This window comes from Barbus barbus (genome assembly GCF_936440315.1).
Source record: "Barbus barbus genome assembly, chromosome: 15".
NCBI classification, from domain to species: Eukaryota; Metazoa; Chordata; class Actinopteri; order Cypriniformes; family Cyprinidae; genus Barbus; species Barbus barbus.
Window position 1 is genome coordinate 13792640 of NC_136743.1, and position 27806 is coordinate 13820445.

Consider the following 27806-nt stretch of genomic DNA (forward strand, 5'->3'; position numbering starts at 1 on the left):
AAAACTTGCTAATTATTCAACAAGAGCAATAGGCAGAGTCACTCAACATTGTGCAACACTATTCGGATACTACATGCCAACTTACGCTGCTTGACTTTTTCGTAAAAAAGGAGTGAAGAGTTTCCTGCCGCTTTCAACTCATCTCGACCTCTAATGAATGATGGATACCGCGCGGGACCGCGGGCGCGAGCATGGACATGTCGTGACGTCACAAACTGAGTGACTGATTGCCATGGAAACGTAAAAGTCATGTATAAATTATCTTGTCTCTTTGAATTTTAAATCATTCTGCATTTATATACAATGCTCCATTAAAACCACAACATGTCGAGAACACAACTGTCCAATGAAAAAGTGCGGGGGACGAATTTACTTTTTATAAAAACTGAGGGGGACACGTCCCCCGCGTCCCTCGCGTAATCTACGCCCCTGATGTATTTCAATCAAGTATGCAAGCACTGATGATCTGATATAGGATCGATCTTCATTTAGGGGTGCTCTGTCATTATTGCACTAATTTGACGTTTTTATGTGTTGTCAGGAATGAACAAGAAACAGTCAGCCTAGGTTTGTTAGAGCAGAATCAGGACGACACGCAAGAAAAACAAACTTCACAGCTGAGAAGAACTGATAGAGTGGCTTTTAACACCTGGCTGTTTTTACATTGTATAAAATATATTAATACACAAGCGTTTGTAGGATTATATATTGACCAATCAAAATAAAAAAAAATAACATTAGTATGATGAACAACTTCTCAGCTATCATTTTTAACTACAGTAATTATTAGCTTGCATATTGGTTGTTTATTAGTACTTAAGTATTCTTAAGTACTAATAAATAATTATACTCATGTATTCTTCATGACCATATTCTGCATCCCATAATCCTAAACTTAAGAACTACAACGACTACCTTACAAGCTATTAATAAGCAGTAAATGAAGAGTTTATTGAGGCAAAAGTCATAGTTAATAGTGAATATGTGTTTATCATTCTAAAGTGTTAAAAAATAATTTAGGATACAAATGATTGGTTATTGTCCAGCAGTGTACTTAATGTGTTATTTTCTTCTGTATGTCACTATTCCCTGTATGTACATGTTTCAAACACTACTTTCTTTGCTATAGACAGAGGCAGAAGTGAGAGTGAATGAGGCAGAAGGTTTCAGTGAGGCTTCAGAGGTAAAGATTATTTACAGCATTGTCTATGATAAGATATTTCTTTTAACATAGGCTAATCAGACTAATGTAATAGAACAGAACAGAATAAAGAAGTATGTGAATGTGCAAGTATCCATTACTGTGTGCCATGTACTGTACATACAACACACACAAAATACAATTAGAAATATGTAAACAATAGTACCCTTATAAGGACATCTTTGTAACGTATACTCAAAAAGGTGCACATTAGTACCTTGTACCAATATGTACCGTAATGTACAACTATTACACTTTTTGGGGTAAATAAGGTACAACGATGTCCTTTTAAGGGTACTGTCCCAGTGACAAGCTGTTGTATTTCTTTCTTTTTCCTATCTTTCTTTCCTTCTATTTTATAATCATATAATAATATAATCATAAAGCATATTAAGCAAAAAGGTATGATTAAAAATAAAACCTGTCAATTAGACAAGGGTTAACTGAAAAAAACAACAACAAAAAAAAAACAGGTATAACACTAGACATTCCGCCCCCCCCCCACTTTTGAAATGATGGCTATGCCCCTGGCCTATATTTAAGCCAAAAGTTTAAAGTGTTTGAATGAATCCAAATCAGTGCTATCTCGTGACTGCATTTAATTAATTTATTTTTTACAGCTATGCAACTGTGGCTAAAACAACAGCAACGTTTAAATCTTACATTCCCTTCACTCTCAGTATGGTATCAGTGTTCAGCACGTCCAAAAGTGGATTATCAGCAGCACTGTTGCAGCATTGCTGGGCTCTGTGTACCGGAGGTTGGCAGATTTTAGGTCTCGTGGTTGTAAATGGCATGAGACCACAGCAGGTACACGCGCTCGTTTCCGAGCGTTTCTCTTCGGACGTTCTTGATTATTTTTTGTCAAACTTGTTAAAAGGTTATCTTCGAACATTCCCAAAAGACACAGAAAGTCGACCGTATTGATTTGAACGGACATTCATAATGACTTGGCAGTCGCTGGTCGAAAAGAGCTGATGTAAGCGCCTGAGGTGAAGACGCGACGGTAAGTGCCGCATCTAAACTATTCTTCCCAAAGTATCAATTGTTTGTCTCTTGTATGGTTAATTTGTTGTTTATTATAGTCAAATTTATATAAATGTGCCTGCATGATTTAATCAGAAAAGAAAATAGGCTATTTATTATGACTTAGAGCTGTCTCATGTAGAAATAGACCGGTTTCTTCTTTTATTGAAGTGGTTTATCCAAACTCAGTACCTATTAAACTCGACGTCCACTTAAGTCGTCACAAAGTCTGGTTTAAAGGGAAAGTTTACTCGAAAACTAAAGTTCTGTCATCAATTACACATCCTGATGTTCTTCATTTTCTTCTGTGGAGCGCAAAAGAAGATGTGAAGCAGAATGACAGGTTCAGTCACCATTCACTTTCATTGTATGGGAAGAGATGCATCGAAAGTGAATGGTGACTTAAGGCTGAGGTAAGTAAATAATGATGACAAATGTAGAACTGTCCCTTTAAATGCATTGCCACCTTCTGACAGATGAATTGTAGTTATACCTCATGGGCAAAAGCTTTGTGTTGGCTTTCACTGTTGGCTCAGCAGATGGTTTCGAGGTTTCTGAGAAAGATTTGAAGAGTTTTACAGTGTGCCTACAAAAGGCTAGGTTTGCCTTTTTAAATTTGGGACACCAGTGTTATTTTATTATTATTTATACATTATTATAACATTTATTCATATTTTGAACAAGCTTTTATTTTTAGCCTAAATGTTCAGTTTTGATTTTATTTTAGGTTTTTAATACTTTTAGTACTTTTATGCGCTTTCATTTTCTATAAAATGCATTGTTTAAGGCAAGCAAATAGAAAAATAGAAAAGTTCATGTTTTTTAGTTTTTTTAATGTCAAAATGTCTAAGGCAATTAAAATTAACATTGTTGGGGTCTTAAATCCCAGGGCCCTTATTTCAGCTATGGCTTATTTAACAGCCTTATGCAACAGGGTTTACTTTGGACTTTTCTCATAATACACTGTATTATGTTGAGATCATAATGAAACAATGCTATAATTACAAGATTATTTTGTCTTCAGATTTAGTTTCTAGCTTCCATTATACAGTTGAAATATACAATATCTAGCATCTGTAATTTCAAACACGTTATGAAGCCAGTGGCGCAGTTTGTGCCAAGGTTTGACATTATTAATGACTCTGCTCTGCTTTAATTACTGTCCTCAGCTAACAGTCAGGTCAGGGCAGGTACATCATTAGCTCTCCAGAGGTAAAGGATGGGGCGCAAACTGGATCTCTCTGGTCTGACGGATGTGGAGGCTGAGCATGTGATGCAGGTGGTGCAACGGGACATGGAGCTACGCAAAACGGAGGAGACGCGGCTCAAGTGAGTCTCATGCACACTTCTGTGTCTTTGTAGCATCCTTTTTAGGGCTCCTCCTGCTCAAAATACACCACTGTTCAAAAGTTTGGGGTCAGTAAGAATTTTGCTTTTATTCAGTAAGGATACAGTGAATTAATTAAAAGTGACAGTAAAGATATTTACATTCTTATATAAAAAAAATATATATTTTCATCAAAATTTCTGCTCATCAAAGATCTGGAAAAACCTGCAAAAATGCTTCAGGGTTTCCACAAATAAATTAAGCAATATGAGTATTTTCAACATTGATAATATATGTTACTTGAGCACCAAATCAGATTTTTATTATCAGATAAATGTAGCTTGGATGAGCGTAAGAGACTTTTTCAGAAACATAAAAAAATCCTACCAACTACAAACTTGAACTGTAGTATATGTCATTTTAAAATGATAATGCTAAATATGTCCACATTTTTGTCATGAAGATTTTGTAAATAAACTATTTTAGCATTGTCTTCCTGGTGATGTCACCCAAATGGCGGTCCAATCATTGCTAGAGAGTATGAGGAAGTTCCCATCATTCTTTGTCATACTTTAAAACAAAATGACAGGAAAGGCTCTCCCTTTCCTCATACTTCCCTGAGCCCACCATGAATATGGCTTTGAAGAAATCAGATTCTGACCTACAGATATATAGAGGCACTATTATTCAGGAGAGACAGAGTCATGCTGTATGTATCTTGGTCATAAGAGTCCACTATTTCTACCTTCACAGGTATTTGCAAATTAAAAGGGCCTCTCTGTTTACATATATACAAATATCTCTTTGGTGTTCTAATTTGCTGCACTTCCCAGTAAGTATTTGTAAGAAACGGGCAGAATACTTACCTAACGGTCTTACCTGACCTGACTTTATACTCTTTTTATGTAATACTATGTATAAATACATTGGTTCCCAAAGGACAGAGTGTAATGCATATATTTAGTCTTTTATCTCTGTTTGACCTTCTTTCTTCCCCCCTTTCCCCCATTGTTTTGTCTTTCTTTTAAAAAAAAAAGTGTGGCACAAAGCAGCACACTACTCATCACGGTACTTCGGAGTGAGAAAAACACTTTGGTTAATGACTTTGTTTGGCACCACGATTTTATCTGACCGACAGAGAAGCACTCTGGCTGCTCTAATCTCTAACACTGTTGTTGAAAATGCTTGTTTGCTGGAACAGGAAGTAGGAATAATGGCACAAAAATGTATTTGGAAAAAAACCCAAAAGCAAACAATACCTATTTGTTTCATGCTTTTAGGCTTTTCGGCACCTAGTTTGTAACTCAGAAATGCAGAAACACACTGACATCGTATTTTATGTAGTCACAAAAAGACTCTTCCAAAATCTGATCACAGGTTCTTACAGGAGACATGCTTTAGATGTGTGTTAATGGCTGGTGTGAAGAGCTGTCTTGGATGTCCACTTGTACAGTAATTCAATAACTTAAGATGGATGTTATTATCAGGCAGACAAAGAGACATTGCGATATAATATTACAGATTGCATTAGTTTTCCTCAGCTCCAGGAAACTGATTTTTATTTGTCCAGTTAAGAGCATTGAGATTGGTTAACCTATATACTATGTTATTTTTGTACTATACAACTCTATACTGATTGTCGGGTATTTGTTTCATACTTTTATGAAAAAAAAAAAACTTAAACCTGTCACACTTCACACAAAGTCAGGAAATCACAGAACGAGGAGATGAGCAAGTCATAGGAACACATGGATAGACGTTTAGGACTGACAAACACTAATTGAAAGGACTGGGGCTATTAAAGACAGGATAACGAGGGAACTAAGGAGACACACCTGGAATTAAATTAAACAATCAACATGAGGGAGAAACTGGGCCACAGAACACATGGGGAGCAAAACAGTCCACAATCCTGACATTTCGCCCCCTCCCGGAAGGTGCGTCCTTGCACCGTAGTAACATCCAAAGGGGAGGGGCGGGTGGGAACTAAGGAGGAGGCCAATGAAGGAAAGAGGAGCCAGGGAAGAGACAGGAGGGACCCGGAGCAGGAAACGCACAGCATGACCCAGGCCACAGCCATGATTATGGCCCGCAGTGGAGCCGATGGAGAGAGGAGCCTTGGAGGAGGGATAGCCGCCGACTCCAGGGGGCCGACCAACGGCGGTGGAGCAGGTGGTGGAGGAGCCCGAGGCGGAGACCCAACGAGCCAGGGGGATGCCGAGGATCCGGGGGGCCAGGGTGGAGCCGAGGGCTCTGGTGACTGAGGCGGAAGTCCGGAGATCCGTGGCGGAGCCGGAGCGACTGAGGACCCAGGTGGAGCTGAAGGGAGGAAGGAGCCCAACGGAGCTGGTGGATCGACGGGTGACGGTGGAGGTGAGGGAGCTAGGAGCCGAGGTGGAGTCTGGGCCTCGGAGGCTGGAGGCGGAGGTGAGGGATACTCCAGCCCTGGCGACGCTGGAGGATGGCAGACCCGCGGGGCTCGCACCATACAGATAGGGGGCTGAGGGTGAGCGGGGGGGCTGCCAGACGACAGCGGTGGAGGAGGCAGGAGCAGAAATTTGAGGAGCGGGTACTGGAGGACACTTTCGAGGAGCGGGCACTGGAGGATTGGAAGCCCCCTCTCTGTCCAGCAGTCCCAGATGCATCATCAGCTCATCCTCAGCCGCGGTGCAGGGGGCGGAGCTCCACTCCGTGCTCAAACCGTCCACGGCTTGCTCCTTCGTGATGGGCACTGTTGCCGGCTCTCGCACCTGAGCTGACGGGTTGGGCTCAACTTTCGGGGCGATCTTCTGCTCAGTCGCTCGGCTTTGCACTGGCTCACTGATCGCAGTGGGAAATGGCTCTCAGTCATCAGTGGGCTCGGGCTGGTGCTCCGCACTGCGGGGAGATGGTGGGCTGGACTCTGGGTCTGGAGTGGATCCTTCGTGGAGTGGAGAGTCCACTCCACGAAGGCGGCGAAATCCTCTTCAGGACCATCCTCGGACGACAGCGCTCTGCATGCGGTGTTCAGGCTTGCATCATAGAATGCGCAGAGCGCGTCGTCCGGGTAGCTGGTGGCGTTAGCTAACATCAGGAACAGTCACGTATGGTCCTCGAGAGATCATCCCCCTGCTCCAGCAGGAGGAGGAGGAATTCGGGCCGGACAAAGGGATCCATGGGGCACAACGGAAAAAAAAAAACACTGAGGGGAAAAACGGAAAACAAAACGGAGGGTAGACGCAGAGGTAACTGTTTGTAGGTCGGTCCTTCTGTCACACTTCACACGAAGTCAGGAAATCACGGAACGAGGAGAACGAGCAATTCACAAAAACGAGAGTCTTTAATGTCCAACAGGGTACACAGGGAAGCTAGGAGACACAGGAACACATGGATAGACATTTAGGACCAACAGACACTAACTGAAAGGACTGGGGCTATTAAAGACAGGATAATGAGGGAACTAAGGAGACACACCTGGAATTAAATTAAACAATCAACATGAGGGAGAAACTGGGTTACAGAACACATGGGGAGCAAAACACGCAAAACAGTCCACAATCCTGACAAAACCATCTCATTTTATGCAGACAGCATTTTTTTCTTCTACCAAGTGTGTTCTGCCTGCATGCATCTAGCTTTTCTTCGCAGTTATTAAAATAATAAATAAATTATATCCATTTTATGTACTTTCCAAATGCCCACTAGGACATGCTTAAGTACTCCCAGGGGTATGCAAAGCCCTGGTTGGGTACCACTGATCTAAATCAGACTTTGGAAAAAATCTTGAGACACCCTAGAGTTTGCCATCTATCCATGCACTCATCCCTGATTTTCCATTTCATTAAATCAAAGATTTAAAACAGATGGCAGATTCTGCCATTTTGTGAGGCCACTGTTAATCCATTACATGAAGGGGAAATGTAATGGAACTGCGCACAGAACATAGTGAATCTGGGCAGACATTTTGGCTTGTAGCACACTATTCAGTGGGCCATATTGGCCTTATACAAACAGTTATGATAGGATTGCTGCTTTAATTACATGCAATTCATACTATTTAGTATGAATTGAATGAAGTTAGTATGAAGTTAGACTTAATTACAAATACATTTAAATTTGGTAACAACAGCTAACTAATGTAGTTAATTAATATTACTCAGTATCTAAAGGTATAATTACACTGTAACAAGGACACACTAAAATGTAATGTAAAGAATGAAACGATGATATTACTGTTAAAATTTACAAAAAAACAAACATTTACCAGTTATTCAATTATTAGTTTAAAAAATAACTGTACCTTTGCCATCATCTAATGCTCACTTCATCTAAGTGTAAAAATTGGAGGAAAAAAATCCACCATCTAATAAAAATATATAATATCACCTGATACACATCAAATATTGACCAGTAAAACGTGTCATTTATATCAAACATTAGAAACTCGAGTGCATTAGAAACTTTACAAAGGATACTGTAAAATGTATTATAGATACATACTGCATAACAGGCATGGGAAAAGAAGAGGATATGCTAAATTGTGTACTGCAGTTGCAGATTGTATCTAATTATATATAACCTGTCATTCATGATAGATACTGGTGTGTCAGATGACTTAGTAAAAAATTTTGGCATTGGTTGACCCCCTGTTCATCACACCTGTGCCCAGTCTGGCTATCTGGCATGAGTCACTTAGTAGACCTTCGCTTGGATCTGCACCTACTAGCACAGTACGCCTCTGCTGTTCTCTGCCAACGGCTTGCTTTGTAAACAACAGACCATGTTTCTGAGAACTCTGTGGAAATGGCCTGCTGAGTATCCAATTATAAGTTCATTGGAGAGACCCCCGATGGGGTATCATCACTGTGGGTGACTGTAGGGACATGAAATTGATCCTGCTCAGGTCTGTAAGAATTGTTCAGCTATTATCTTCTTTTGTGCTTTTTGGCTGTTACTCTAAATGCATCTTGCCACTGATTCAGTCTAGACAAACTGGTGGAAGTCTGTTCGTAATCTCTGGTGGTCTGAATGTCACAATTAGAGATTAATCTACAAACTACATGCATCTTGGATTTAGTGCAAGAGTTGTTTTCCACTGAGTTCAAGTAAAAGGGAGGTTTTGGCACAAATTTGTCAGCAAACTATTTCTGTGCACACACGTAGATGCAAAAATGCAGTGTTATAAATTTGTGTTTCCCAAGTCCACAGTTACAAAATCAACATCACCGTAATGTATTATCCACCCTTGTATGTGTGTTATGTCTTAACAGCCTTTGTTTTCTTTCTTTACCATTTTTTTTGTGTGTTGTCTGTCTGTTTTTAATCTGCTCAGATTATCCTCAATTCCCCTCTCTCAGTATTCACGTGATCAGTTCAAGATGTGGCTCTAATCATTCATAATGATTTCCTGTTGGCATTGTTTGGAGAGACGAAGTAAACGCCACACCTCAAGCAGAGATTTTCAATACAAAGCTTCCTTTCTAGTTTTTCATCTCTCTCTCTCTCCGCTCTTCTTTGTCAGCTCCTCTCTCTACGAGTCACAGGTTTGCTTTTATAACAGTATGTATCATGACACATTATTTAAAATGATTTAAATTTCAATATTAAATTTAATTTAATATTGAAATTTAAATAATTTTAAATGTGTCATGATGATTGATGTTTACTTATGTCCTCTTTGTCCACCTATGTCTTCACTCTACAGTGACATTCGATATATTTTGTATTACATTTTTCTTTGTTTTAATTTTCTGCATTCACACCTGTAAATCACAGAAAACCACTGCCATGATGATATTAAGACCAGCAGCACAATTGGAAATGTTAATTTGGTCTGCCAAAGTCGAAGCAAAATAAACTTTTAGCGCATTACTGAATGAAAAAGTGTTTTTGAATGAATCTATTCAGATGAGTCAGGGACTCAATGATTCACTCATAAACACAGTGGCTACATCCAAAACTGCATAAATTGCATAATAGTTGAAAAACATTACGTGAACAGAGTAGTATGTCTGAATTCACAGCATTGTGAGTAGGGATGACCTACTAAACTGATTCTGAAGTATGCATTCAATAGACACTTATCCCACAAGGCCACAGAGAGGATGTGAGGTAACTGATGCTAGGTCACTTGACAATGACAACATGATGAATGTAGTAGATCCAGAACATATTCATGAATATAGAACATACTTTTTTAATCGTCACTAAGCAATTAATTGCTCTCTGTGTAGGTACTTGTTTTTGAATGCAGCCACTTGTTTCATTGTGAAATAAATCAGCATTTTGAATGAAACAATTCAGTTGACTGATCGATTCAGTGAGTAGTTACTTGTCGCCACCTACTGGCACATCAAAGTAAGCTCAAGGAAGATTTACTGGAAAAACACACTACTAATGCATTTTTCCTGATTAAGATATTTCTTATTTACTTTGATTTAATCAATTGCCTTCTTACTGAACCCTATAAACCCTACAATTCTGACTTTTAGTTCATATCCTAAGGGCACATAAGTATAATTAAGTAGCATAAATCTAATGGGCATAGTCCAAACAAAATGTGTATGTACTGGTTGCAACCCTCTATTAAATAGTGTTAGGTCTCTCATCTCTCTGCTAAATGTCACTCAGAATTGCTCTCTCCTCTCTGGAGGCTGCAGTACGGCTGGAAATACAGACAGATTTAAGACGTTGAAGGGCAAATGCAGCACATCTGTCAACATGCAGATGTCATGTGAACATGATCCACTTATAGGGCACTACAGCCTGCCTTACATAGAGATTAATTATGTATGTTTTTAATGCATCATCCTAATACTCAGACAAATATGCATCAGCTCAAGTATAATTTTAGTGAAGTACTTTATTTCACAGTTGTTTTTCTACTCTCTTTCTCTCTCTCTCTCTCTCTCTCTCTCTCTCGCTCCAGTGAGATGAAGAAGGCACTGGTTGAGGAGGGCAGTCGGTCTGTTTTACTGTCGCGGCAGCACAGGTTTAATGAGCGCTGCTGCATCCGCTGCTGCTCTCCCTTCACCTTCCTGCTCAACCCTAAACGTTCCTGTCTGGACTGTTGCTACAAAGTCTGCAAGGGCTGCTGCACGTACAGTAAGAAGGACAAAGGCTGGCTGTGCTCCTCCTGCCAGAAGACCAGGTCAGTTCTGCCGAGCTGTTGTGAGCTTGAGCTCCATCAGGGGGCTTTTGCAGGAAACACCTGCAGATTAAAGGCTCATGATGCTTCTGGTTGTTATTGGGATTTAAAAACTAGGGATTCATGATATAGTAGTACTGTATTGGTGATTGGTTGATGTTAGATATATATTTTTTTTAATTGACAGTATCAGTCAGTATTGGATATTTAATTGTGCATGCTCATTTCTCATACATTTCTCATACAGTTAAAAACACTTATAATTTAATAACACAGTTAAATATAGTCTTTAGCAAATCTAAAAATGAATATCCATTTTTCATACTGTACATTATAATGTTGCAATGCCTAAATTCACTTCTATCATTACATTTATTTTTAGCAATTTATTGTTAATTTATTTAGACAAAATAATATAGAATATCATTGGAAAATGTAATATTTGTTCATCCCTATAAATAGACTGAAAAGTTTGTTTTAAAAAAACAACTTCAGGTCTGGTTCTGTAACTTGACTCTGTACCATGAACATTTGTTTGTATTTATGTTCATATGAGTTGTGTTTCACGTACATTTCAAAGCACCTTAGTAGTCATTTGAGCGTTAGTGAGTGTCTGTATGTCTGTGGGTTTGTTTACACTCATGGTTTAATGAAAGAGTAGAGTATTCTTGATGAGAATTCAAATAACACTGTTAAGACTATTAGAATCAGAATTATTATGTATTATACAAGAATAGAGCATGACATGACATTGCGCACAAATGCCTTTGTAAATGTCACAGAGTGCTGTCAGAATCCTACTGAACCAAGACAGTAAATATTTTTGCACTTCTTACATGCACACTAATGGATAAATACTGGCCTGCAAACATAAAACCTTCAATTCATGTTTAACCAATTAGATTTTTCTAACCAATGAAGGCAGAGTTCAATTTTGGGTAACCTTCTGTCTTATTACAGTGTTTCTACAGATGTGATGTGAATCTGTTGTGCTAATGAAACCCAAGAGCTTTACGCTTCTCACACTGTGCATGGAAGGTTACTATGTCCTACAGAAGTCCTGCATTTCTGTGCAAAACATCACTGTATTTATTTATAGCAGGATTATTCCTTCTCTTTCCTGTTTTATACACACACACACACTTAAACAGAGATTACGTCCATCAATGGAGTTGAATTTTGATACTATACACATCCACTCGTATTTTCTCTGTCCTCTCGTAATAAAACGGATGGTCATTCCAGTTTTCGTTGCAAAGATCAGTGTGTTAGATCTAGGGCTGAACGATTTTGGAAAATAATCTAATTCCAATAATCTAATAATCTAGACCGAACAGGTATATGTAGTATCTAAGCTATCTGTTTACAGTACATGTGGCTTCTTGTCTAGTTAATTAAATAAATGCATAAACAAGTAATTCCCATTTAAAGGCCATCTTAAAGTAAAATTCTTTCCTGTATGAAAAAATATCATATGCCCTCAGGGAGTGTGTACATTATGGTAAAAGGACACATAATGCTATTTTAAGCATAAAAACAACATTGTAGTCTTTACCAACATCTCATATTTCTGTGCATATTTCTTTAACAGATTATTAAATCTTGGTTGTTGATATAATGTTGCTAACATTATTATTAATTGATAATTATTGAATGTTAAAATTCCTGGCAATTTTGGCCTGCTCCCTGGAGCATAATAATAATAGATTCTTCTGATCTTTCATTTTCTTTTTGACACTATTCCCTACTGTATACAAAGTAAACAATAATATTATATGTTCTCAGCAGGCAATTCCTCTGAAAAAACAAACAAACTCATTTTAATTCAAACTATTGGACTTCTGCTCTCAGTGGCATGGCAACATCAAGCTGTTTGTCTCTTTAGCAGTGAGAGTCTGAATATTAGTGTAGCACAGGCTTAACCAGGTCTTTCATATTGAGCATGCTCAAAAGTGCCTTTGGATGTATATTTAGTGAGTTTTCTTTGTAAATATGTTTGTGTGTGTGCCTGTGATTATAGGACAAATGTCACAGTCTTCATAATCATATGTTCTGCAAGGTTTTAATCAGTATAGTGTAAACAGAAACTGAGGAATGCTCTTAAATGAGCATTAAAATGCAGCCTTGTTTGTGTATTTCCAGGCTACTGAAGACCCAGTCACTGGAATGGTTCTACAATAATGTGAGAGAGCGTTTTAAAAGGTTTGGCAGTGCCAAAGTGTTAAAGAACCTCTACAGGAGGCATGCGGCCGAGCGTGGAGCGCTAGCAGAGCTTACAGGTACTTGCCATCTGGACTGTTGTATGACCTTCCTTGAAGATAAAGGATGCTTTCATACTATGACATTTTATAATTATTTATTAGTATATATTTTGGGGGTAAAAGAGCTGGTTTGCATGTTGCATGTTTGTAGGAGTTGTTGCATTTCAAATGCCATCTGCATTCAGTGGATATGTCAGTTTTAGATTGTCTTTTTCACAGCTTATGGTTGCATGTGCATGCATGTATTTAGCACTAATTCATGAGGGTTAAGAAAAGAGCAGACAGGGCTCCACTAGTCTGACTTGCTTCCTCTGTATCCAATATAACAGCCGCAGGATTTATGATAATTATTCATGTTTATGGAGGAAGGGTCGCTGTGCACTTTTGATTATGACCTGATAGATCCATTCCCTCTTGTATTATTAAGATTTAAATAGCGAATCAAAATCAAGCATATACATATAATTCTATACAATAATTACTTATTACATTAACAGGCAAATCATTTATTCACAATGACTGAATATTTAATTAATATATTGAATAATATTATTCTGCTCCCCGTTCAATCAGTTGTCGTTTTTACAAAAAAATACTGTGAAAGTACAGCCAGAAGTAGCCAAAAATATACTGCAAATTCACAATATTTTTACTGTGCACCCTTGTTTGGATGTGTAAAATAAAATATTATTTTTTCTCTTCCACGCCAGCTTGAAGCTCCTTTGCTTGTGTTTGTGGGCACAACCCTAAATGAGTTATGATCTGTGCCCAGCCTCCATTTCAGTTTTGCTGAGGTCTGTGAGCAGAGTATGTCTTCTCCATGAAGAGGAAAGCAGTTTAGAGCAAGGCCAATGACACATTAACAATGGATGACCATGACTGTAGATGTTTGTCACCTCAGCAGACCCCTGTATCCTCTGAGGAACAATAGCTCTCTGTGGAGGAGAGTAAAACCATTACAATGGCAATGAAAAATAAAGAGCTTTGGCCACAAAACTCAATGCTCTATGTGGTCAAGCTTTGGGAAATTTGATGAAGAGAAAAGCTAGGAGATAATCTGTTTGAGTTTAATGTCGGACAAGTGCTAAGAATGAAGCGATAAGCTTATAGCATTATAGGTTTTTAAGCCGCAACATCAGTCTTCAGTTTATCTCATAGAAAAAGCTAGATTCATGATATTACTTTGATCTGCTCTCCTCAGCAGAATGTAGGCGTAAACACTGGCTTAAAGGAAAAGGGCAGGTGTTTTCATAGAGTGGTATCCGGTGGCTTCAGAGGCAGTTTGACCTTTACCGGCTTGAGGGGAGCACTTTAAATTGCTCTATGTAGAGCTGAGGCCATATTGATATGCCAGTATTTACCCAGCAAATGATTTGTCATCCAACAGCTCTCTGAGACTGAGACAGTGTCTGTCAGAGAGAGAAACCTGTCGACACTGCTATTAAATCATGTGTCTTAACTGGAAGTGCTGTTGAATCGCTCAATTTATCATAGGAACAGTTTGTCAATAACACTAACAACAACAACAGAAATATTTAATGCATATGGTTGTACTTATTTTTTTTTTTCATTTAATATTGAGTGAAGCTCTTTATTCCACGCTTGTCCTACCTTATCACTCTTGACCATTTTTTTAAATTAATTTTACTATTAGATATGAAACTTAGAAATGTTATTAGGTGGGTGTTTTTTTTTTTATAAAAAATGGTTGATGCCCTCAGAAATCATTCTGGCATCCGAAATCGAGGCATGGCATGCAACATACATACACTTTCTAAAGTTATACATCCTCTGCCACTGAAAATGGATAGATTATGAAAGGTTATAAAGTTTCTTTGATGAAATGAGCTGTAACATTTTTTGCAGCAACAGAGGGTAGCACTTATGAAGAGAGCGGCTGTAATGAGAGTAGTATTTATGAGAGCGACTCCACGTTCTACAGGCAAAGTGAAGGTTTGTGATCAAATAATTATTTAGATATGTATGGTTTTTTACTGTATATCAGTAGTTTTGGTTCCATTAGTTTCATACAGTGGACATTTGAAAATACTTTAATTATTATGTCTCTCTCCAGAGCACAGCATGGCTGATACTATTAATGTGGCACTGCGGGTGGCAGAAGAGGCCATAGATGAGGCCATTGCTAAGGCTGAGAGTCAGGCTGACAGTCAAGTAAGACTTTCCCTTTAATAGGTATAAGATTGTTCGTTCATTCATTCTTACTATTCAATAACTTGGCAAGTGTGACATGGCTGCTATTTGACATTTGCTCTTGTAGGAGAAGCAGAACGAAGCTCATTATTTGCGAGAGAACAGAGGAGAGCTGATTGAGGAATTGACCACAACTATAGTACAGAAAGTGAGCAACACATGACAGCAATGACCTTTCATGAATGCAGAGTTTTAAATTTTGTAGAATTCAGTGTATTCAGCAAGGACCCATGGATTCAGCAAGGATGCATGAAATTGATCAAAAGTGACTGCAAAGACATTTGTAATGTTAGAAAAGATTTCAAACTATTTATGTTCATCTAAAAATCCTAAAAAGAAGTGTCAAGGTTTCAACAAAAATATTAAACGGCACAAGTCTTGTATAATAAGAAATGTTTCTTGAGCACCAAATCAGCATATTAAAATGATATCTGAAGGGTCATGTGACACTGAAGACTGAGGTTGCTGAAAATTCAGCTTTGCCATAACAGGAATAAATTACATTTTAAAATATATTAAAACAGAAATCATATATTTTAAACTATATTTTTTTTTTACCAAATATATGCAATCTTGGTGAGCATATTTACCCATTATTTTACCCATATTTTACACATTACTGTTTATAAAACAAAAACATTATGTAATGCATAATTTTATTTATTTATTTTAATGCTTTTAAAATGTATAATTTGAGATTATACATTAATCTGAATGTACAGTGGGGGGAAAAATTATTTGATCCCCTGCTGATTTTGTACATTTCCCACTGACAAAGAAATGATCAGTCTATAATTTTAATGGTAGGTGTATTTGAACAGTGAGAGACAGAAAAACAAAAAAAAAATCCAGAAAAACACAATTTAAAGTTAAGTTATAAATTAATTTGCATTTTAATGAGTCAAATAAGTATTTGACCCCTTCGCAAAATATGACTTAGTACTTGGTGGCAAAACCCTTGCTGGCAATCACAGAGGTCAGACGTTTCTATATTAGACTTTTAAAGGCTAATAAAGCTGCCTCAAACTCAGAACTATAAAGAAATGAAGAATGTTGTGTCTGAAAGCTGTGCGTGCCGTCACCCCTCCCGCACCCTGCCCGGCGGTAATGGTACTGTCCAACCGCGAGCGCAAAACACAGAAATCGAGAATAATGAGTCATTTTTATGTTTGTTGAAAAATCATATTCGGACGCAACATTCATCTAGTTCAATATATAGTTCATCTATATCAAATTGAACGAAGCACTGCAAAGTCTTACACAGAGAGTGGTTTCCTATGGTGTGAGAAAGTCAGAGTTGTAAGATATAAACTCGCAATTGCGAGAAAAAAAGTCAGAATTGCGAGATAAAAAGTCGCAATTGCGAGTTTACATCAGAATTGCGAGTTTATATCTCAGAATTGTGAGTTTATATCTCAGAATTGTGAGTTTATATCTCAGAATTGCGAGTTTATATCTCAGAATTGCAAGTTTATATCTCAGAATTGCAAGTTTATATCTCAGAATTGCAAGTTTATATCTCAGAATTGCAAGTTTATATCTCAGAATTGCGAGTTTATATCTCAGAATTGTGAGTTTATATCTCAGAATTGCGAGTTTATATCTCAGAATTGCGAGTTTATATCTCAGAATTGCAAGTTTATATCTCAGAATTGTGATTTTATATCTCAGAATTGCGAGTTTATATCTCAGAATTGCAAGTTTATATCTCAGAATTGCAAGTTTATATCTCAGAATTGCAAGTTTATATCTCAGAATTGCGAGTTTATATCTCAGAATTGCGAGTTTATATCTCAGAATTCTGAGAAAAAAAGTCAGAATTACGAGTTTATATCAGAATTCTGAGAAAAAAGTCAGAATTGCGAGTTTATATCTCAGAATTGCAAGTTTATATCTCAGAATTGTGATTTTATATCTCAGAATTGCGAGTTTATATCTCAGAATTGCAAGTTTATATCTCAGAATTGTAAGTTTATATCTCAGAATTGCAAGTTTATATCTCAGAATTGCGAGTTTATATCTCAGAATTGCGAGTTTATATCTCAGAATTCTGAGAAAAAAAGTCAGAATTACGAGTTTATATCAGAATTCTGAGAAAAAAGTCAGAATTGCGAGTTTATATCTCAGAATTGTGAGAAAAAAAGTCAGAATTGTGAGATAAAAAGTCACAATTACCTTGTTTTATTTTTTATTCAGTGGCGGAAAAGGGTTTAAAGATTCAAGATTCAAGATTTTTATTTGTCACATACACAATTATACAGAGTATAACCAGCAGTGAAATGTAGGTAAATAGGCTTCCATAGACTAGTCTGCAAGGTTTGTGAAATTAAATGTTCATTAGTCATTCAAAGATTTGTTTAAATGATATAAATGGGCATTTGCTAAATGCTGAAGGCAAACATAAAGTAATGTTTGCCTTTCTATTACTAATAATATAAAAGCAATCGTTATAATACTTTTTGTATACCTTTATATTCCTTTGTTTAACAGTTCTATCTGATTATTTATGGAAGCCAGTTTCTGCCACTGAATAAAAAATAAAAAAGGTAATTGCGACTTTCTCACAATTGCGAGATATAAACTCGCAATTCTGACTTTTTTTCTCGCAATTCGGATATTTTTTTCAGAATTGCGAGGTAAAGTCACAATTGCGAGTTAAGTCAGAATTGTGAGATATAAAGTCGCAATTCTAAGAACAGTCTTTTTTTCCCCTTCAAAACTGGACTTCATAACTTGCAATTGCGAGTTTATATCTCACAATTCTGAGAAAAAAAGTCAGAATTGTGATTTTATATCTCGCAAATTCTGACTTTATATGTCGCAAATTCTGAGAAAAAAAAATCTGAATTGTGAGTTTATATTGCGCAATTCTGACTTTATATCTCGCAATTCTGAGAAAAAAAATCTGAATTGTGAGTTTATATCGCGCAATTCTGACTTTATATCTCGCAATTCTGAGAAAAAAAATCTGAATTGTGAGTTTATATCGCGCAATTCTGACTTTATATCTCGCAATTCTGAGAAAAAAAATCTGAATTGTGAGTTTATATCGCGCAATTCTGACTTTATATCTCGCAACTCTGACTTTATAACTCGCAATTCTGACTTTATATCTCGCAATTGCGAGTTTATATCTCACAATTCTGTGAAAAAAAGTCAGAATTGTGAGATAAAAAGTCGCAATAACCTTTTTTTATTTTTTACTTTATAACTCGCAATTCTGAGATATAAACTTGCAATTCTGAGATATAAACTTGCAATTGCGAGTTTATATCTCACAATTCTGTAAAAAAAAGTTGCAATAACCTTTTTTATTTTTTATTCAGTGGCGGAAACGGGCTTCCATAGATTATTAGAAAGGCTTCTATCCAGAACTGTTAATGACGACAGCAAGAGTGAGAATGTGAGCACTGTGTGCTCACGCGCTGCCGTTCTCAGCGCAGTCAAAATAAAAGTCTGTTGTGCCGTCGAAATAAAAGTCCCGCCTCGAACGCATCGGCCAAACAGAAAAACGTATCGGCCGATGCCAATATTTAAAAAATGCCAGATATCGGCCGTGGCGATATATCGGTCGACCACTAGCCCCGTCCATCGCCCCTTTGATGCGGTGCAGTTGTCCTGTTGTTGTTTTTTAATTTTTATTCTTTCTCTCACTGTTCAAATAAACCTACCATTAAAATTATAGACTGATCATTTCTTTATCAGTGGGCAAACGTACATTTTTTCCCCCACTGTATCAAGATCTGCCTATCTGTATATATTCACACTCAAACATCAAACAGACAATCAAAAAGACAATGCAAAATTGTGGCATTTAACATATGTGTTGATATAACATTACATTTAAAATTATTATATGCTATATAGCATTTTAAATGGTTAATTTTAAATGATCATATCATTATTTATCAATTATGACACTGTTTGAAAAAACTTATTATATTGGAATATTTAAATATCAGATTGTCCGCCGGAAAAAGGGTCTGTCTGAGATGAAGTCTGGATGTAATCTGGACCAGAACAATGATGGAATCTCTCCTGATCAAACCCAGAGTGCATTTGATGCTTCTCTTTGGGTATAGTGACTTTTTATTTCTTTTAAAGACTAAATTACCTGCAATTTGGCAATGCTTTTGGATTGATTCTTTAGCTTTTTTGAATGAATGTTTTGAATGAAATGTTTCCTCTCCCCTCAGAGGTCTCGCTCAGCTTTCTGTTTCTTGACTGATGAGAAAACAGACCAGCATTCTAACACTGGGTCAAGACTTTCATCCTCTATAAGTCATACTCTTGAAATGAAGAAAGAAGAATCAATGCCTGTCCAGGCCATGCCTAGCTGGAGGAGTGTCGACCGACTGGACAATTCCAGTTAGATCCTTGACTTAAATTCATATGATTCTTAACTATAGTTAATCAACTCTTCTTGTTCATGACAGAGATTTGAAATTATTTGGAACTTTTAAACTGTTGACCCTCTTCATTTATATATATGTCTAAATGCTGTGTGTGTGTGTCTTCAGTGTTACAGAGTCCTGATGGTAACTGGATAGCTTATCAGAGCAACCTGCTCTCTCGACCAGGCCTTTTAACTAAGCGCAAAAGTCTGGTCTACAGCGTCTTGGAAAGGGAGTCTGGCGTGGTGTCAGCTTACGATGAGATGGGCTCAGAAACAGAGCCTGAAGCTAATGGGGTCTGGGGCGCTGCTCTGGAAGAGCTTCGGCGTAAAATGTCTGCCAATAAGCAGTTGACTTACCCAGAGTCCTACAGCCGTCAAGCAACCTTGCCTTTGAATGCACAAGCACAACATCTCACAGCATACACCTTGACTGCTGACACCGAGGACTCCGCAGGACAAGATGAGCAGATACACCAGTCCCAGAAAACTCTGCTGCCCTTCTTGAAAAGAAAAGTGTCGCTAGAACACAGACGACCCTCATCTGCCCGCCATCCAAATATCATGGAGATAAATTTCAATCCAGGAGGGGCTGAAAGCAGTGAGGATGGCCTAGAGGAAAGCAGGGTCAAAAGGTCACGGCGAAGGAGGAAAAATAAGAGAGAGGAGGCAGAGTGGAAAGGACAGTCAGTATTGTCTGCGGATGTCCCGGTAAGAATGACTGTTTGTTATACAACATGTCTTGGCTTTGATTTAGAACAGGGTTTTTTTTTTTTTTAAACCTTTTGATGTCAACTACACCCACATATGATGATCCTCTTGTGAGCACCCTACATATCTAAAAAATAAAGCCAGCTATATATTTCCATATATAAATACCCATTTATACTGTGTTGTTTCCAAAATTAAATAATTGGTACTGCAATCAAAACAAAAAATATCTGAAAATATATAAAATATTGAAAATATAAAAGTTCACAAAGTATTTGTTTTATTTTATTATTTTATACTATTTTTGTTTTGAATTTCTTGCTATTATTATATTCAAAAATGTGCAGTTAATTTAATGATTTCTGACCAGTCTTTAGAAAGCAGAATGAAAAGACCAAAAATTTATATCATTATTTAAAATAAAAATAATTAAGATTGTGTATGTTATACATTATATATAGACTATACACACTACTGTTCAAAAATTTGGGGTAAGTTTTTTTTTTTTTTTTTGAAAGAAGTCTGTAATGCTTACGAAAAATATAGTCAAAACAGTAATATTGGGAAATGTTAATACAATTTAAAATAGTTATTTGAAAAAGCTATTTATACCTGTGATGCCAAATCTGAATTTTACCAGCCACAGTCTTAAGTATTACATGATCTTTCAGAAATAATTATAATATAAAATAACAGTTGAAAACAGTTTTACTGCTTAATATTTTTGCTGAAACCTTGAAATATTTGGGATTCTTTGATGAATAGAAAGCTTAAAAGCATTTATTTAAAATAATCTCTTTTCATCAGTTTAATTCATTCTTGCTGAAGAAAAGTATTCAGTTATTTAAAACTTTCTGAGCCAAATTTTTTAACGATAATGTGTGGATATAAATATTTATTTATTTTTTACATTTCATTACTCCGATTCTTTATTGGCAGGATTCCAGTAGCCACCTCTCAGATGCTCTGGTGAAGAGACGCTATGTGAAACAAGACTCAGACTTGCATGGAAAAAGATCATGTGATCATAGTCTGGAAGCAGACACTTCAGACACGGCTACTCCTGACATCTTGAGCTCTGGAGCCATGACCCCTGATCCATTTGGACTTGGTCTCAATGCTCCCAGCAATTCCAATCATGGGGCCCTTGGTGTAGTTGGATCTTTAGATCAGGAGTTGACTACCAGACTGAAAGAACTGACCAGTCAAGTCAGAGAAACACAACTCTCTTCCACTGAGGATGAACTGGACAGGTTGGAGTATCAAATGGGGAATGAAGAAGGTGAAACAAAAGAAAAAGTGAGAGATGCTGCATTGCCGATTGAGGCTGATTCGAAAGAAAGATCAGATGAAATTGAATCCACAAATCAAGTGAGATCAACTGAGATGTTGAAAGAAGATGATCTGTCTTCCAAACTGAGAGAGTTGACCAGTCAGGTCAGTGAGACACTACTTTCTTCCACTGAAGATGAACTGGACAGGTGTGAGTATCAAACCGAAACCAAGGGTATAAATCAGTCAAGAAGAACTGAGGTGCTGATACAATTTGATGAGAAAACCAAAAACTATGCAGAGATGGTTGAAAAAGCAGAAGAAGAGAGATCAGAGAAAAGGCAAAAGGACACTGTGGCAAAGCAGGGCGTTAGTGAGCAAAAGGACATGGGTGAGACCCAACTGTCAGAAGAAATGAGCTATGTGAGCCAAAAACAGACACTTAATGAGACAGATGCACAAAATGAGATAGTTAGAGAGAGAACTGAAGAGACAAAGAACAAGGGAGAAGATTGTGGAAATGCAGTTGAAGGTCAGCAGAGCAGAGCTGAGAATACATCCTGTGAACTGGCTTTGAGTAGATTGATTAGTGAAGATGGAAAGATGGAATATGATAGGATCATTAATACTGTAGTGAAGGCTTTGGATGATATGGAAGAACACATAGAAGCTTACACTAGTGAGGGGGTATTTTCAGACAGAGAGAGAAGTGAGGGAGAGAAACACGAGATGATGGAACAGGAGGAGAATGTAACTGAACAGGAAACGGATGACAGCACAATATCTGAGGGATGCTTTGTTGGTGGAAAATCGAAGGAGGTGCAGGAAAAAGAAATGAAGGAAGAGGGCAAGATCAATGAAGTTGTGGCACTAAAGAGCAACACGGAATATACCGAAGAGACAGAAGACAAACAATGCAGCAAATCATCAGAAGAGAGAGTTCAAGAGAAGGACGGCCAAAGTCAAGGTGACTGGACTGAAAACAGGGAGAAACAGAGGGACTCCACAATTGACAGCACCCCATCTGGTCAGGAGGAGTATCTGTCACCGGAGGAGATATACAAGGTAACATATAACTACAGTATACTATACTAAACACTACAGGCTGCTTGCAACTAACATGCTTTTATTTAATCTGCTTAACCTATTTCTCTGAAGTTCTTCTTTATTTCTTATTTCTTTCTTTGTCTTCTGCCTCTATTTGATCTTTATTAGGATGCACACATGCTGGACATAGAGAAAAACCTACATTTAATCTCCAATATACTACAGCAGGTGATGATTGTATGCTGATATGGACAGTATGCTCTTATTTCTGCACTAATTAATTTGGCTACTGTACATGTTCTCTTCTGTGCGTTTTCATCTGCTGTCTGATTCTGGGCTCGTTATTTACTGTATTATATTTGACATATTTTACATTCAATTAGGACACAATTAATCAATAAATAATCATGATTATGATTATGGCTGCCACATAAAGAAGTGGATTATAATATTCTATTTAGATGCATACAAGTTGGGTCAAAGGTTTTTTCGCAGCATTGAGCATTGTATCCATTCATAGATATGTTGGTGGAACACATTGAGCCCAAGCAATGGCCAGTCAGAGATGTCCACTCAATGCCACTCCAAACTGCAGATTTGTTTTCAATGCAAGCTCACTTGAAAATCCTCTCATTATAACCTATAATATGTAGACAGTGTAAATAAGCTTGGAAGCCAATTTCTGCTACATAACCAAAAAATAAAATAAAAATCATGCTTCCATAAAATGTAAAAATTCTGACATACTAAGTCATAATAATGAGATAAAAATGACTTAGTATGTCATAATTTCTACATTTCATGCTTTTTGTCATAATTATGAGATAAAAAAAATTTAAATTATGACATAAGTAATAATTGAGATAAAAGTTAAAATCATGACATAATCTGTCTAAAATAAGATTTTACATTTTTTAAAATCTCATAATTGACTTTTTAATCTTTTAATTGTGACTTTTTATGAACTGATTAAGATTTCACAAAGCATTATTTTTCTTCTTATGTGGTTGTTAATGTTAAGTAGCCCACATAATGAATATATAGCATGTCGTTGGTCAATCCAAAAAAATATTTAAATGTTAACTGTATTCAGCGTATTTAATAGCGTATTTCCTCTGGGGTCTGAGGTGATTTTGGGGCACTTGAGATGTTTTGACATGCCCTGATATTTGTGATAATTTCAGCTACTTATAATATACTATTGACCAACATGTGTTTTTTTGTATTCAGCACAAAATGTGCTACAATAATATGTGACCAAGATGGATGTACATGTTTGCATTTTTTGTAGAAAAAAAATATTATGCGTGGTTAGTAAGTTTTGGGGGAAAAAATGTAGCTGAAATAAGGCCATAAAAGCCACACTAAATCGTCCTGAATAAGACTTTTGAGTAATCAGTCTTGTAGGCTAGAATATTTACTTCACAATTATGTGAAAATCATTCTGCTTAATCATTCACAGAAAACAATATATTGATTTAAATTTTTAAAGACATGTTCTGTGATCGAAATATGCGAGGGAGTGGTAATGGCCTTGAATATTAAGTGATTTTCACCTGAGAGACAAAGGGCCCTCCCCTAAAGCTGCTAATGGCCCATCAGTGTGACTGTGACTGAGGCAGGTAAGACAGAGTGTGAGGAGATTGAAAAAATGTTTTCTTTTTAATTATTTGTATTTTATTTACAACAGTATAATCAAAACATACATAATGAAGGTCAAAATCAGTAATTAAAGTAAAATCAGTCATTTTTAGTGTCTTTTTGCACAGATCTTAAAAAACCGAAGTAAACACTCAGTATTCTGGGATGTTTGAGCTGGTCACGCCGGCGATACAGCCGGCCCCAGAGGGTTAAATCAGTATTAATAATTTTGCTAATTTAGGTATGGTCACACTAGACCTGCCCCATACCCCATTAATTTCCACATTCCAATATATGAATGTGAATGTTAATGTGTAAAGTTACAGTACCTTCCTCTGTGTATTTACCGTGAATAGAAGTACTCAGCGGCATCACTGCGCAGCATCACCACAGAGGTGCTAAAAGTACTGAACGCTACAGAGGATCTGATTCACGGATCTATGGGAGATGGACGATGCCAGTCAGACCACAGTGACGTCTCGATCATTCCCCCTGACGAGGCCAGAAGACTGGACGAGCAGCTCGGCAGACTGGAGGAGAATGTACGGATTCTTTCTGAGATGAACGTTTCTCACGCCACTGGGCATTTATGAGATGCTTCTCAATTTATTCTGATTCATTTCACTGTGTGCAGGTGTATGTGGCAGCAGGTACAGTGTATGGACTTGAGGCTGAACTGGGGGATCTGGAGGAGTGTGCACGCTGCATCAGTGGATCCACCACTGAAAGACAGCTCTCTCATCTGGAGGACCAGGTGGCCTCTGCAGCAGCCCAGGTGCAGCAGTCTGAGCTCCAGGTGCGTTCGGCCTGGACGCTGTGCTCTCTCTCTTTTTCTGAATCTCAGCAGTAGAATGAGCAGTAGTATGAAATATAAATAATAGATGAAAAACACAAATGGACAGTAGAACTGAAATAAAAAACAAGTACCATAATTATCAACTGAAACTGAAATAAAAATAAATTAAAGCTTAATAGAATAGAAAAAACAACAACTAAATAAATGACAAACACAACAAAATTGCTCAATTTTAACAAAAATTTAAATAAAAACTAAAAATATAAGGATAAAACGAATGAAAAAATATTGATAAACACTACAAGCACTTATTTATTCAGCTTTCAGATGATGTATACATCTCAATTTCGAAAAATGGACTCTTATGACTCATTTTGTGGTCCAGGGTCACATATATGTTATGTTTATATATTTAAAATATTTACACATAATATCAATTATATGAATATAAATATATACATGGAAATGCATGGAAATATTTTCAAAATATATGCTGTATGTGTGTGTATTTATATATACATAATAAATATGCACAGTATACACACATATATTATGTAAACAAAAACATTTATTTTGGATGCGATTAATCGTTTGACAGCACTAAAAAATAATATTAAAATAACACTCAAATAATGTAGATTTCCTATTTACAGTACATACTATATAGACCCGTATATACTGTATACTTCACATACTGTATAGAATGTCCCAAAACTGCCAATAACATTTCAAATAACAGTCTTTCTGCAAAGCCTTACTGTTCACAATCAAAACAGTCATTTTCATATCTTTTTGCTTTGATCTGTGCTTTTATCCCCTAGGTTTTAGACATTTCTTCAAGAATTGCTGCTCTGAAAAGTGCTGGTCTTAATGTAACTCCACAGACCCAATTTACCAAGGTCAAGACTCCAAAAACCAAGGTGTTGTCTTCATATTTTAAGTAATGTTCATACACATATTCCTACATGCTCATGTGACTTATTATGACTATAACTGTCGTAATACTTTTTTTTCAGACACAAACCATTGGCTCATCTCGGAAACTGAGGAGGCGACTGCCAGCACCTCCAAAACAAGGTAAGAGCTACTCATAATCAATACTGAAAACCGACATATATATATATATATATATATATAAAAAAAATGTTATCTGTATAATTATAGGTGAAAAGTGCAATTGTTTTATTTTACAAATGCTGCAGAAATTGTACCCATCATCTTTATATGGGCTTTCATTTATTTCCGTTGCATTAATCAAAGGTCTAAAATAGTTCAAAACATATATCTGTTGCTGAAAATGATTTGAATCTCCCATTTTATCTGTAAATTTCAGATGAAGCATAAAGAGGATGGTGGGATACATCAGCAAGCATCATCACAAAGTTAAATAACTACAAACTTAAAAAAGCCACTGATCACATGTGCCTTGAAGCTCATGGCTCATAGGTAAGATTTTATGGACTCAAGCTCTGGCTGACAGATTCAAATATACTGATGCATGCAGTGATGCCATTTTACACAAAATAATAACTTTATTGCTTTATTACCTCTCTTCCCTTATAATATATAATAAACTAAAATAATATCAAATTATACTATGATGTGGAGCTTTGTTTTGGCATATTTGACCATTACTGTGAATCAAGCTCATCATTTAATTCTATTCCATAGATGAAAGAGATGGTGAACTATCCCTTATATAGATTAAAGATACAGATTAATTAGAATTCCGGGCCAAATATTTTGTGGATTAATCTTTCTGATTGATTTATCTGTCAGATTTAGAGTAGATTATACTAGCCATGTGTCAGCTATATGAATCATGCAGAACTTAATTCATGCTGATAATATAAATTTATGATGTTAGATTTGATAATAGAGAAGTTTACAAACTATTGTAAAGACAATGATTTATTGTAAAGTGTAAATGATCTGTGTAAATTAATGGATTTTTTTTGTTTGATTATATTTCAATTATAGTACATTTTTGTACACAGATTTGTGTTGTTACTGTTGTTGTTGAATTGAGTTGTTCTCATTACATAACCTGAACATTTTATGGTATTCATTTACTGAAATCATCAATATAACATTTCAGTTGTTGAGATCTATATTTCTGTTTGAGAGTATTTCGAATGTACAAATCAAACTACATATTACAAATACAAAGCACAGACATTATGAGGACATTAACGGAGGCATGTGCGGTTATTATTGCAATTCATAAGATTACTTTGGATGTGTGTTTAAGTAGTGCTATATTTATAGTGTGTGTGTGTTAGATCAATTGTATCTCAGTGTTTCTCTGATACACTGCAAAATATTTGATTCAAGAATATTTCAAAGAACTATCAAAGTTTTTAAGATTCTTCTATAACTGTACCTTAACATTATCCACATGAATTTGGATTTTAAGTATAAATATAGTATAAAGGTATTGCTTATATTACAAAAATATATACTTCAGGCTTCCCTGTTTTACACAGGAAGTTCTGTGAGGTGTTTGCAATACATAGGCTTTAATGACCCATCTGATTAGAAGAGAGACACCAACAAGGGGACTCTTAGGAACATGATCAGACCCTGGTTTAAAGGGGGCCTCTGGAGAGAAATTAAATAAAAGCTCAGATGTGAAGGTTTTCCCTGAGCACTGCAATTCCACTGGCGTCACTGTGTTGGAAAAAACATTTATGTGTCCACATTGTTTACATTGTACTTTGGTGTGATGGTGCAATAGATCACTCACATTTGAAGTACTCGCTGTTATAAGGTCAAACAAAAACCACATTCATCC

The 27806-nt window shown here is 36.7% G+C and overlaps 1 protein-coding gene across 1 annotated transcript; it reads left to right on the forward strand.

Moving 5' to 3' along the window:
• Nucleotides 1-1952: 1952 nt before the first annotated feature.
• Nucleotides 1953-27069, forward strand: LOC306880869 (rab effector MyRIP-like). Its single transcript, XM_079434669.1, has 16 exons — nt 1953-2207; nt 3397-3556; nt 10462-10683; nt 12823-12959; nt 14808-14894; nt 15016-15113; nt 15220-15300; nt 19115-19228; nt 19349-19520; nt 19673-20256; nt 21196-22593; nt 24573-24758; nt 24851-25012; nt 25834-25932; nt 26029-26089; nt 26346-27069. Exons 2-16 carry the CDS (start codon nt 3447-3449, stop codon nt 26354-26356), a joined length of 3522 nt encoding a protein of 1173 aa, XP_079290795.1. The 5' UTR covers nt 1953-2207; nt 3397-3446; the 3' UTR covers nt 26357-27069.
• The last annotated feature ends 737 nt before the right edge of the window (nt 27070-27806 follow it).

Bases quoted from the DNA above. Each gene is read 5' to 3' on its own strand.
- LOC306880869 (XM_079434669.1), top strand. From the start codon at position 3,447: ATGGGGCGCAAACTGGATCTCTCTGGTCTGACGGATGTGGAGGCTGAG. The intron at 14,895-15,015 runs GTTTGTGATCAA...GTCTCTCTCCAG, and splicing joins GTTCTACAGGCAAAGTGAAG to AGCACAGCATGGCTGATACT. The intron at 19,229-19,348 runs GTATAGTGACTT...CTCTCCCCTCAG, and splicing joins CATTTGATGCTTCTCTTTGG to AGGTCTCGCTCAGCTTTCTG.